Source organism: Panthera uncia, chromosome D4, assembly GCF_023721935.1.
Source record: "Panthera uncia isolate 11264 chromosome D4, Puncia_PCG_1.0, whole genome shotgun sequence".
NCBI lineage: Eukaryota > Metazoa > Chordata > Mammalia > Carnivora > Felidae > Panthera > Panthera uncia.
Genome location: NC_064807.1, coordinates 44,458,779 through 44,472,372, shown reverse-complemented (window position 1 = coordinate 44,472,372; position 13,594 = coordinate 44,458,779). Strand labels below are relative to the sequence as shown.

General features: G+C 40.8%; 1 protein-coding gene across 4 annotated transcripts in view; it reads left to right on the top strand.

The window, feature by feature from the left end:
• Positions 1 to 336: 336 nt before the first annotated feature.
• The window catches only part of HACD4 (3-hydroxyacyl-CoA dehydratase 4), a 55,622-nt gene continuing 42,364 nt past the window's right edge, over positions 337 to 13,594 (top strand). The window contains exons 1-3 of one of the 4 annotated variants that reach the window (XM_049635209.1): positions 337 to 464; positions 1,729 to 1,832; positions 4,623 to 4,750. In XM_049635209.1, the coding sequence (XP_049491166.1) occupies positions 436 to 464; positions 1,729 to 1,832; positions 4,623 to 4,750 (261 nt within the window). In that variant the 5' untranslated portion in view covers positions 337 to 435. Of the gene's footprint in view, positions 465 to 1,728; positions 1,833 to 3,631; positions 3,723 to 4,622; positions 4,751 to 13,594 lie in introns of those variants that run through there. The other 3 variants (XM_049635214.1, XM_049635231.1, XM_049635222.1) reach the window with 3 other exon arrangements.

Sequence of the window (13,594 nt, the reverse complement as noted above, 5' to 3'; positions counted from 1 at the left end):
GGCAGGCGCCCACCTGGGACCGGTGCAGCCTTTGGCATTTGGGGGAGAGGACCCATTAATTTCCACGCAGGTGCAACGAACGGTCCATCCAAAGATTAGCAAGGCCTGGCAGGCGCTGCGCGAACCCCGTGGGTGCGCTCCGGCCGCCGCCAGGCCTGCCCAAGCTCGCGCGCGTGCCGCGCCCCCGCCGGGCACTCGCGGGACAGCGCGCTCTAGCCACTGCGGGAACTTGAGGAACTTGACTTTCATCTCTGGCCCAAAGCAAGACCTTAGGGTTTGGTGGTGTTGTTTTTTTTTTTTTTTTTTTGTAAATTGCTGAGTGTGGCGAGGCCCCGCCTTTCCGGGCCGGGCTTTGGCCGCCGGGCCGCCCCTCCCGGGCGGGCGCTCCTTCCCTGACGGTGCTGGAGGGCCTGGCGGCGGCGGCCCGTGACACCCATGGCGCTGCCCGCCTGGCTGCAGCCCAGGTAGGGCGCTCGGCCGCGGCGGGAGGCGAGGAGCGCGGGTGAAGGGGCGCCAGGGGCGGGGTTCCATCCCCCCGCGTCCCCCGGCAGCGCGGCGCTGCGCGGCCCAGCGCCCTGCACGCCCTGGAGCTCTGGACGGGCATTAGCTGGTTGGGTGCTTTCTTCTCTCCCCCCTCCGCCCACCCGGAGTCCTTTCCTTACTTTCTCAGACCCAGCGTTGCGGGGAGGTTTTTAGGTCTACCTGCTGCAGAAACACCTATCGCACGTGTAGATTCCAGGGCCCAGTTCCGGAGAAACTGGTTCAGTGGTACTGGGGGTAGAGCCTGGGGAATGTGAGTGTTTACCCAACACTCCAGGTGATTCTTTTGCAGCTTTAAGAAGGGATCCTTCTTCCCCACCCCCTCCTCATCTGTTGGATGCCTGTCGGCAAGCTACACTGTATCTGCTTCCCAGCCTATTTGCTCTCTTTCTCAGAGATTTCACACCTCCGACGAGGAGAGATCCTTGTCTATACAGGCAGGGCCACTCCCACCACCCTTCTGAACCCTCGGGCACACTTCAAACAATGCTCTGCCTAACTACCTCAAACTGTATCTGTCAATCATCCCTTAGTCATCTCCCCAGCAACCCATTTTTAAACTCAGCTTGACTTCCCTTTTCTGGCCGGAGCCACTAAACTGCTTTCTATGTGTGTCTGGCGAAGGGAACGATCTGCCCTTGCAGATACAATAGGCAGTAGCGGGGTGCTGACCCCCATCACGTAATACATTCAAAAGTCGGGTATGGCCAACTACTGAATGATCCGCCCTTTGGAAATGCCACCATCACCACTCCCCCTCTTGTAACCCTAAACCAGTCATTTCAGGTTTTGCACTGAGCAGGCGCAGCTACAGCAACACGTGGGGCACATCAAGCCCTCACCATCTTTTTTTTTTTTTCCCTCTCCCCCAAATATTCAGAGTCATCTTTGCAACACTTCCTTTTATTCCTTCGTGAGAGCAAGGTTAGAACTTCCTCAAAGCTAAAGTGAATTTTGAAACAGAACCATATTTGGCTTTAAGCAAACCAAAGACACTCCTTTTAGCAGATAATGCATGCTATGGGGCGTTTCACAATCTGCTGTGCATTACAGAGGCAACTAAATTAAAGACTGCTCTGGAATATTTTTCTCTTGCTCAGGTGGGCCAATAGGCTAGTTAAGAGATGTGTGTATAATGCTGAAAGGATGATGAAGGAAGTGTTTAATGGTATTTTCCTGTATCTATAGGTATAGAAAGAACACCTATCTTTTCATCTACTACCTAATCCAGTTCTGTGGCCACTCATGGATATTTACCAATATGACAGTCCGATTCTTTTCATTTGGAGAAGGTAAAACTCCAAAACAGTTTTGGATTTTTAACTTTGAATCCTTGTTTTCACCCAGTCCTGCTTATATTAATATTTTAACTTCTGTGAACTTCACCTAATATCCTTCACTGCTCTGAAATTTAGTAACCACATTTTTCAGTAACCTTGCTTCCTATTGCAGAAACCAAGCCTTTTTGGAGAAGGGGGCAGGTAAGATGAGGGAAAGGGATTTGGCTTCCCTCTGACTAGGCAATTCGCCCTGAAAACACAGACATGCCATTGGGGCATGCCATTTCACTCTTCCTTTTTGGTTCTGCAGCAAACCTTAGTGGATTTGAGGGGGCTTGAGGAAATCTGTAAATTCCAGTATAACATTTTGTGCAGGGAAATCAGGAATTCACCAAATTCTTCCCTTGTTTTCTTATCCCCCAGGTTTAAGGTAACTGGAGACTACTAATAAGTGAGAGACAAACTTACAGTCCCCAGGGTTCTCTTTGGTCCCCTTCAGGAGTAATGTGTCCCTAAATAAATGACACATCTCTAGATGACTCGCCATCTATATGGGAGTTGGTATTAATGGTTTAAGTCGTAAGTTTCCTCCAGTTTTCTCAAAAGTAAAGGTTTTGACTAGCGCTTCAATTTGTAAAAAATGAATCACTAAGTGGCTGTCAAAATAACATTCACGCTCCATCCCCACGTGGGTAAGTGTCATCACAGTGTACAAATGTTGGGTGACTTGACCGTTTGAGCAAGATTCAGCTAAAAGCTGACCGTTTGAGCTGCTGGATTCAGCTAAAAGCAAACACCTAGAATATACCCCGGGGAAAGTCCTGCTGTGCTCATCAATTCAGACTTGTGTATCATAAGGAAATTTAATTCTGGGGTTACCAAACCTGTTTTATGTTGCTTTTTTCTTTTTAATTTTTTTTAATGTTTATTTTTGAGACAGAGACAGAGCATGAGCATGGGAGGGGCAGAGAGAGAGGGAGACACAGAATCCGAAGTAGGCTCCAGGCTCCAAGCTGCCAGCACAGAGCCCGATGCGGGGCTTGAACTCATGAGCCGCGAGATCATGACCTGAGCCAAAGTCGGACGCTCACCCGATGGAGCCACCCAGGCGCCCCGACGTTGCCGTTTTCTTACTGTAAATCTGTAGTTAAAGTCTTGCCTTCAGCGGCCTCCAAAGATACAGCCTAAGGCTTGAATTTCATCTATGAATGTTGGGAGTCTTCAAGCAGAGGAAAACCCAAGCGGTGGGCAATGAACTCTTTCTTATCCTGCCTGGCCCTTCCAGTGGGAAAAATTGCTTTAGTCACCAGTGTGTTTATTTCTTAATTATTATCCTGCTGTTGTAATTATAGAAGCTACTTATTAAAGACACACAACCATTCATATGGAAAGCAGACTGAAAACAACCAAGTGGGGGTTCGGTGCAATTCCTGAATCCGTGTATAAATTATAGTAAGTAGCTTAATAGCAATCTAATCACCTGAATGGTAACACCTGCTACCTTTCCTGTCCCGGAGCTGTGTGACTGATAATGCTGTGTTGTAGCCAGTGCAGGGCAGCGGATGAGAGCATGAGGCTGTCTGCCTCAGCCATCATCTGTGAAATGGGGGTGATGATAATAGTGTTCACCTCATGGCGCCGTTGAGCAGCCCTCAGTGCTCGATAGATTATCGTCATGTGAATGATCACGGGACAGTAAAGGCCCAAAAGTCCTCCCTAGGTGTTTCTTAACACAGCGGGATTTCATTTTAGAATTTAAACCAACAGATTTATCCTATTTAGAGGAAGGGTTGTTTTCCCTCTTATTTCAGTTCTCTCCAAACGCAGCAAGGGCTCTCAGCAACTCCAGAAATCCCCACCAGAGGCCCAAGTTCTAACAAAGATCCAGAAAGCACCAACCAAGTGTGTATAGGATGCAAACGCTAGATACACGTTATTTAATATCACATTATTAATGCCTTTTCCATAAAGCTTCTCTGAAATATTTTTCTCATCTTTGTCATTTTCTTGTCCATGGAAACATTGTGAATATGCCAGCTTCTTTAATAAGCTTACCTCCAACCTGTTCACATTTGATATAGTCTAGATTCTACCAGGTTGCTTTTATGCAGGAATTGCTTTACAATATAGGGAATAAATCCTATAGCTTTGGCCATGATCCTTCTTTTGCAGATTTTTACTTCTTTTTTTGGAAGAGGAACAATTAAGATGTATTATGATATGAAGTGCTTTCTTTGGTTGCATAGTATTCCTTTTTTTATTTTAGAGAGAATGTGAGCAAGAGCGAGAATGGCAGAGAGAGAGAAGTTTTTTTTAATGTTTTTATTTTTTGAGACAGAACGAGTGCGCATGAGCAAGGGAGGGGCAGAGAGAGAGAGAGAGAGAGAGAGAGAGAGAGAGACTCTGCAGCAGGCTCCAGGCTCTGAGCTCTCAGCACAGAGCCCGACGTGGGGCTCGAACCACGAACCGCGAGATCATGACCTGAGCCGAAGTTGGACACTCAAACGACTGAGCCCCCCAGATGCCTGAAGAGAGAATCTTCAGCAGACGCCATGCTCAGTGCAAAGCCCAATGCGGGGCTTAATCCCAGAACCCTGGGGTCGTGACCTGAGCCGAAATCAAGAGTTGGCACTCAAGCGACTGAGCCACGCAGGCACCCTGGTGGCATAGTATTCTTAGCAATTTAGTAGCTGTTTAGGAAATTTCTCACCTGTGCAATGATTTTTATTTCAAAGTGCTACATAGGTTTGGGTTATGACCTAGTTTTTACTTACTGTATCTGTGTTTAATTCCCTGACGCAGATTCCATGGTTGACACTTTTTATGCTATCGGTCTTGTGATGCGCGTTTGCCAATCCATTTCCCTCTTGGAGTTGCTGCACATATGTGTCGGCATTGAACCAAACCATCTCCTTCCTAGGTTTCTGCAGGTAGGTGGTGGTTTTATTTATTTATTTTTTAGCCATGTTATTGACTGTAATCTCTATGCTGTACTTTTCATTCCTGTGACTTATTTGATAACCGGAAGTTTGAACCTCTTAATCTCCTGTATTTATTTCACCCATCCCCCCAGCCAGCTCTCCTCTGGTAGCCATCAGTTAGCTCTCTGTATTTTAGAGTCTGTTTGGGGTTGTTTTGTTTTTTTTTTTTTTTTTGGTTCATTTGTTTTTTAGGTGCCGCCTGTAAGTCAAATGATGTGGTATTGTGTTTCTCTCTCTGACTGACCTCACTTAGAATAATACCCACTAGCTCCATCCATGGTCTTGCAAATGGCAAGATCTCATTCTTTTTCATGGCTACTATTCCTGTGTGTGTGTGTGTGTGTGTGTGTGTGGTGTGGACCACATCTTCTTTATCCATTCGTCTATGGATGGACACTTGGATTGCTTTCATATCTTAACTATTGTAAATAATGCTGCAATAAACATAGGGGTGCATATATGTTTTCAAATTAGTGTTTTTGTTTTCTTTGGGTAAATACCCAGTAGTGGAGTTACTGAGTCATATGTTATTTCTAGTTTTAATTTTTTAAGGAACCTCCATACTGTTTTCCATCGTGGCTGCACTAATTTATATTCCCAGCAACCGTTCCCCTTTCTCCACATCCTTGCCCACACGTGTTATTTCTTGTCTCTTTGACTCTAGCCATTCTGCCAGGTGTGAGGTGATAGCTCATTGTGGTTTTGATTTGCCTTTTCTTGATGGTAAGTGATGCTGGACATCTTTTCATGTGTCTGTAGGCCATCCTTCTGGTTCCTTTGGAAAAATGTCTATTCAGGTCCTCTTCCCATTTTTAAATTGGACCAGGGTTTTGTTTGTTTGTTTGTTTGTTTGGTGTTGAGTTGTCTAAGTTCTTCATACATTTTGGTTACTAACTTCTCAGGTATTTCACATGCAAGTATCTTCTCCCATTCACTAGATTGCTTTTTTGTTTTGTCGATGGTCTCATTAGCTGTGCAAAACCTTTTTATTTTGGTGTAGACCCGGTAGTTTAATTTTGCTTTTGTTTCCCTTTACAATATAGGGAGACAGAAGCATAAATATGTTGCTAAGGCTAATGTCTAAGAGATTACTGCCTATGTTTTCCTCTAGGATATTCGTGGTTTCAGGTCTCATTTGATCCATTTTGAGTTTGTTTTCGTGTGTGGTTTAAGAAAGAGGTCCAGTTTCATTCTTTTGCATGCAGCTGTCTCATTTTCTCAACACCATTTTTTGAAGAGACTGTCTTTTCCCCATTGGATATCCTTGCCTCCTTTGTCTAAGATTAATTGACCATATAATCATGGGTTTATTTCTGGGCTCCCTATTCTGTTCCACTGCCGGGTGTGTCTGTTTTGGTTCCAGTTCCATACTGTTTTGATTACTCCAGCTTTGTTGTATATCTTGAAATCTGAGATTATAATACCTCCACTGTGTTGTTCTTCCTCAAGACTACTTTGTCTATTCGAGGTCTTTTGTGGTTCCATACAAATTTTAGGATTACTGTTTCTAGTTCTGTGAAAATGCTCACGGTAGTTTCATAGGGTTTGCGCTGAATCTGTGCTTTGGGTAGTTGGGACATTTTAATGATACTGATTCTTCCAATCCATGAGCATGGTTCTGCAGGGTGGTTTTAATCACATTATCAGTCTTACAGAATCTGTTTTATACTTTGTACTGTTTCAGCCTCCCTTGACTTAAAGCTAGCAGTTAAAAAGCAAACCCCTGCAAACTTGCAACCCAAGTCACTAATACGAATTCTATAAAAAACAAACAATAAAACAAAAACCCCCACCTCATTCTAAGACCCTATGTGGTTAGAAGAGCCATTTGGAAACATTCAGGACAATGACGCTGTTGGTCTGTGCAACACTTTAGTGATCCTGTCTTAGGGACAGATTTTCCAGCCACTTCCCATGCTCACTGTGCCACCACCCTAGGCAGTGTAGGACAGAGGAGAGTCCTAGGATTGGAGTCATTCAGACTTGGGTTGACACCTGGTTCCTCTGCCTTTCACTGTGGGATCATATCCACAGTCATTGAGCTGTTGAAAAAGACACCACACAAAATATCTGGCAAAGTGTAAATGATCCAAACAGAAAAAACAAGTGTCCTTCATCCATATCGAAAGAATAGAATACTTAGCCATTTCTTGTTCTTTCTGCCACTTTTACTGAATACAAATGGAAAGGAGAGATACATGTTTATCTAGTATAGCATCTAATCATAGACTTGGGAATCCTACAGACCTGGATTCAAATCCCACTTCTAGCTCTTACTAGTTGTTATAATTTGTTTTTTCTTATGTCAAGTTTTTATTTAACTTCCAGTTAGCTAACATATAGTGTAATAGTAGTTTCAGGAGTAGAAACCAGTCGTATGGATTTAAACAGAAATTGTTGGGGCGCCTGGGTGGCTCAGTCGGTTAAGTGTCCAACTTCGGCTCGGCTCATGATGTCACAGTTCGTGGGTTCGAGCCTTGCGTCGGGCTCTGTGCTGACAGCTCAGAGCCTGGAGCCTGCTTTGGATTCTGTGTCTCCCTCTCACTGCCCCTCCCCCCGCTCGCACTCTGTCTCTCTCTCTCAAAAACAAACAAAAAACATAAAAATTGTTCTGAACCAATTGTTCAGAACCAATTGTTCTGAATCATTTTCTCAAGTGATGTGAAAGTAACTTGTATCTCTTGGAGTAACAGAAAAAACAGGTGAGATAATTTCCTAGCACTAGAATAGAATACCTGGGAGCTATTGCCATTTGTTCAGCTATTTTTTGTTTCCTCTACTGTATCTTTAGCTCTAGATGGCCATGTTCCTTTTTAAAGGCCGGTGGAAGGGAAGGTGAGAAATTCACGGGTGGAGATCTAGTATAGGAAATTATTGCTGGTAAGGTGAGAGAGAGAGGAAAAAAAAATACCATGAAAGCTTAAAAGATGGAAATAGGACTGTAATCCTAAAGAGGCTGTTAAGAACTCAGCATTATAAGTTTATGGGAGATTTTAAATTTTACTTATTAAATAAAAGTAGAGAAATAGTGTTAAGATGAAGACATTTTAAGTGTTGAAATATCAAATGTAAAATAAAAGTCAGGATAATATTTAGAGCCTTGACTCCTAATAACAGAGTAGTCAGCTAGCCAAGACCTAGATGGACTTCCCTTAACTGTATTTCCTTACAAAATAAAAAGGAGTACATGTCTGTCCCCGAAGCAGCATATTTGGGAACAAGAGTTATTGATGTTTATTATACGTTAACTAACACAATGTTTATAGTTCCAACATTCCATCATGCTAATTTTAGGGAACAGAATTAACCATCCAGGTTGAATGCAAGTTGTAGTCTATCATGGAATTATTTTACCTGGAGGATGACCAAGCTCGTTGAAAGTCTAAGTCATGTTTTCTTTTGGCATACTTTCTTTTGGTATTCTTTGGTGTATATTTTTTGGACTTTTTACTTTCTTAGGCTAAATTGGCTAATATCAGTTTCATGGTGAAACAGCACTTTCAAAATTAAGAGTAATGTTATTTTAGTTATTGACATTGTAAGGCATGCAAGTGAGACACGGGATAAGTAGACTTGTAAGAAAGAAAACAGAGCACCTTAATTGTGCCTAGAAAATGTGCACCTTTTTTATGATTTCCAAAATTATGTAGGCTTGCCTAGTTATAGAAATTATTATGCAGCTTAGAAATCTGATGTCTTGGAGTTCCAGAAATTCCAGACTATTTAAATGTGCTTGTATTCACTATTAATCTAATGTGATCTAATTATAGAACTATGGTCCGTGTAATCAAACTATATCCTGGTTTGGTAATTAAAAAAAAAAAGGCAAATCTACGTTGAATCTTTTTATTCAGAGTGATTTGCAGTGTCTGCTGTTCATGGGGCTCAAATGATTTTTAAGTCTTTTTTGTTGGGAGGGATGACAAGTGAGGGATTTACCACATGAGGGAAGACAGCTGCCATTTTCATCCTGGGCTACTATTAATTTTTGTTGTGATTGTTTGCCTTCCTCTTTTTATCTCTTTCAGATTTTATCTGTCCTCTATTTGTGGTATTCATTTACTGTCTTTTCTATAGTTTTCCAAATAGACCTGGTGTTGGAAAAAGCTTTGAAAATCCGTCTCATCATATTCAAAGTTTCATTTTCTACCCCCTTCCTTCATTTGAGCTCTGCAGACAATTAGAAGAATTCCCTCATTATGAGATGACTCGGGAGGCCCCTGCTTTAAAATAACCAAACAAAACTCTAAGGTTGTGTAATCATTCTTGGTTTTCCTGTTTCCCCATTTTTTAAGTGAAGAAACTGTAGTTAAGATTGTGGCTAAGCTTCTTTCCACTGTTAGCCTAGCTGATTGCATATAGCATCTTGAAAAATGCATTGGTGTGCAACTGCTTTCAGTGGGCTGAAAAACACAAATTTGTGATGTCACTTGGCCATTACCTTTGCGAGACTAAGTGACGACTGAATTATCTTTTTGGGAAACTGGTCTTCCAAAATCTCAAGATAAGTGATTTCATAAAGCAACAGGAGAGTTTAACTAACTGAACCATGTATCAAATGATTGTGGTGGGTTTATAGAAGGTGTGTTTGTGTTCCGTGTTTTGTTCTGTGCATTTCTGGATGTTGTATACACACGTATTTATTTTGATAGGGAAAAGCCATTATGAATTTCTAAAAGCCATCATGAATCACACACAATTGCAAAAGGGGAGGAAACCCATTGACAATAAGACTAAAATAATTTAATGGAATAAAATTTTTTATGTATTTTCAAAATACACAATATACATTAAATACAGTAGACAGTAATAAATTTTATATATTTAAAAAAACACACTTTAGGAGTAAAAGGCAAACCTATAAAATAAATCGTTGCTTAAAGACATCCTTTTTGGAAATAATTACATGTCAATTAAAATTATATAGAGAAGGGGCTCCTGGGTGGCTCAGTTGGTTGAACGTCCAACTTTGGCCCACGTCATGATCTCACAGTTTGTGAGTTCGAGCCCCATGTCAGGCTCTGTGCTGACAGCTCAGAGCCTGGAGCCTGCTTTGGATTCTTTGCCTCCCTCCCTCTCTGCCCCTACCCTGCTTGTGCTCTGTCTCTGTCTCTCTCTCAAAAATAAATATTAAAAAAAAGTTATATAGAGAAATATAGTAAACTTTTAATTTTATAATACAATATATATAAAACATATAAATATGCTTTTAATTTATAAAATGGGAAAATAAAAAAGGTCCAAAAGAAACACAGAACTATTTTAACACATGATAATATAAGTGAATATAAAACTAGGCGTTACTCCTCTCCAACCCCTTCCTCCCAAAAGAGTCCTCATGTTTAGCTTGGTAAAAATAAATAATTAATTAATTAAATTAAATTTAAAAAGTTGAATTGAGAAATTCGTTTATTTCAATAGAGGTAATCAAAATAGCTTGGTTTTCATAGTGTGGAAACACTACCAACCCTGAAATACTGATTTTGAAGGACTTTGTTCTGACTTTGTGCAGAAGCCTGAGAAAGGTTTTTATTGATCCTCCTGGATGTCTCAACTCCAGGAGAGGGGAAAATCTCCACAAAACTAACCTTTGTATCAGGACATTAGACTGATATGCCTTTAGGAAACCCTCAGAGTAATCCAATTTACTCCTTTGCGTTTTGAGAAATGCTTGAAATTCAAAGACTTCATATAAAATCGAATTAAAAAGTCTAAACTCTGCATTGTTCCTTTGCATTGCAATAAACACTGCTGCACGTGTATTCATTTTACAAAACTAAAAATCTATAAATCAAAACACCAGGAAATTCCTCAAATTCCTGTGCCTACAAAACTTCTATTTGTGAACCTAAATTGCAAAAACCATTGTTACATTTACTAATAATCCCCTCCCATTCCTGATAAGGGCAAGCAAGCGTCTGCTGGTCAAAAATCCCTCCAAGGATCTCACACAGTCTTAGATTCTGCGAACAAACATGAAGGAAATGCCAACAGAGTATTGTAAAGTAAACCCTTTTCGGAAGACCGCCAAGTTGCACCCTGATTTCTTTTTAGTTGTGTGGCAGGTACGTTTTTGCATTGCTGGATTAAATAATCTGGTTTTCCATGAAATCACAGATTTTCTTTCCACTTTTGAGTTGAGATCAGGTTTATGTTGTTGGAGATAAAACTGTCCTGGAGACTGTGTCAGGCTGACCTTCTCAATGTTGAATCTTCCTGGGAATGAATGGCACAGTTCACTCTGTAGGTAGGATTTTAGGTTTTTCCTTTTTTTTTTTTTTTTTTTTGCGTTTGATCCATGCAGTTCTTCAGTGTGATCATTAAAAAACTATATTTATAGTATAATTTTAAAGATGCTGAGATTCGCCTTTTTTATTCACTGATAGTCTTTAAAAAAAAAAAAAAAAGATTATTTATTTTGAGGGAGGAGGGGCAGCGTGTGAGAGAATCCCAAGCAGGCTCTGTGCTGTCAGTGCAGAGCCCAATGTGGGGATCGATCCCACAAACTGTGAGATCATGACCTGAGCTGAAATCAAGAGTTGGATGCTTAACTGACTGAGCCATGCAGGCGCCCTTTCACTGATAGCCTTAATGTACTAATCACTACATTAAATTATATTTATTTTATTAATAATAGCTTACATTTATTTAGGACTTTTTTAAAAAAAAATTTTTTTTAACACTTATTTTTGAGACAGAGAGAGACAGCATGAACGGGGAGGGTCAGAGAGAGAGGGAGACACAGAATCCGAAACAGGCTCCAGGCTCTGAGCTGTCAGCACAGAGCCCGATGCAGGGCTTGAACTCACAGACCGCGAGATCATGACGTGAGCCGAAGTCGGACGCTCAACCGACTGAGCCACCCAGGCGCCCCAATTTAGGACTTTTTATGTGCCAAATAGTTTTCTAAGTCCATGTGCATTAACTAATTTAATCTTCACAATAACCTTATACTAAATATTTACTATATAATATTAATACTAATTATTATTTCCAGTGTAATTACTTAACACAAGTTAAATAAATGACTGAAGGCCACATAAATTGTGGATGGTGGAGTGAAAATTTGGATTTAGGCTATTTGTCTTGAATTCTCTACTCTTCTAAATGTGCTTATTGTATATCTCACCAAGTAGGATATAAATACCCTGAGGGCTGGGCCTTGGTCTTATTCATGGCTAGATCTCCCAGGATCCAGAACAGTGCACTTAATAAGTATGACGAATGATGAATAAACAAAAATATATATAAATAAAATTATGTCAACGTTTGTGTCTTACAGAAGAAAGTAATTGATGGTTTTGAACACGTTAAAGATCTGCTTCTAAGGTTCTTGACAGAAATTCATAGGATGGAAATAGTTTGGGTTATTTAGTAAAATAATAGTCTTTGAGGCTAATTTTTATTTCTTTTTTAAATGAAATATAATTAACATACAGTGTTGGGGCGCCTGGACGGCTCCCGTCGGTTAAGCGTCCGACTCTTGGTTTCAGCTCAGGTCGTGATCTCACGGTTCGTGAGTTCAAGCCCCACATTGGGCTCCGTGCTGACAGCATGGAGCCTGCCTGGGATTCTCTCTCTCCCTCTCTCTCTCTCTGCCCCTCCTCTGCTCTGTCTCTCAAAATAAATAAACTTAAAAAAATTCAAAAACGTAGTGTTATATTTCAGATGTACAGTATGATTCAACAGTTCTGTACTCAGTGTTCATCACTCTAAGTGTACTCTTAATCCCCTTCATCTCTTTCACCCATCACCCCGCTCACCTCCCCTCTGGCAACCACCAGTTTGTTTTCTGTATTCGAGTCTGTTTTTTTTGTTTCTCTTTTTTTTTCTTCATTTGTTTCTTAAATTCCACATTTGAGTGAAATTATATGGTGTTTGTCTTTCTCTCTCTGACTTATTTCACTTAGCATTGTATCTTCTGGGTCCATCCATGTTGTTGCACATGGCAAGATTTTGTCCTGTTTAATGGCTGAGTAATATTCCATTATATACGTGTACACACACACACACCCACACACACACACACCCCATCTCTTCTTTATCCATCTATGGATGCACACTTGAGTTGTTTCCATATCTTGGCTATTGTCAATAATGCTACTATAAACATAGGGGTGTGTATGTCTTTTCGAATTAGTGTTTTCATTTTCTTTGGGTAAATGGAATTCCAGTGGAATTACTGGATCATATGGTATTTCTATTTTGAATTTTTAAGGAAACTCCATACTGTTTTCCACAGTGACTGCACCACAGGCATTTTCACCGACAGTGTACCGATGCTCCTTTTTTTCCACAGCCTCACCAATACTTGGTATTTCCTGTGTTTTTGATTTTAGTCATTCTGACTGATTGATATCTCCTTGTGGGTTTGATTTGCATTTCCCTAATGATTAGGTTAGGGATGTTGAGCATCTTCTCACGTGTCTGTTGGCCATCTGGATATCTTCTTTGGAAAAATGTCTATTTGGGTCCCCTGCTTGTTTTTAATCAGATTATTTGGTGTATTTTTGGTGTTGTATAAGTTATTTATATATTTTGGATATTAATGCCTTATAGGATATAGCATTTGCAAATATCTTCACCCATTGAGTAGGTTACTTTTTGCTGATGGTTTCCTCCCCTATGCAAAAGTCTTTTATTCTGGTGTAGTCTCAATAGTTTAATTTTACTTTTGTTTCTCTTGCCAGAGTAGACCTATCTAGAAAAACATCTCTATAGCTGATGTCAAAGCAATTATCACCTATGTTTTTTTCTAGGATTTTTATGGCCTCAGGTCTCACGTTTAGGTCT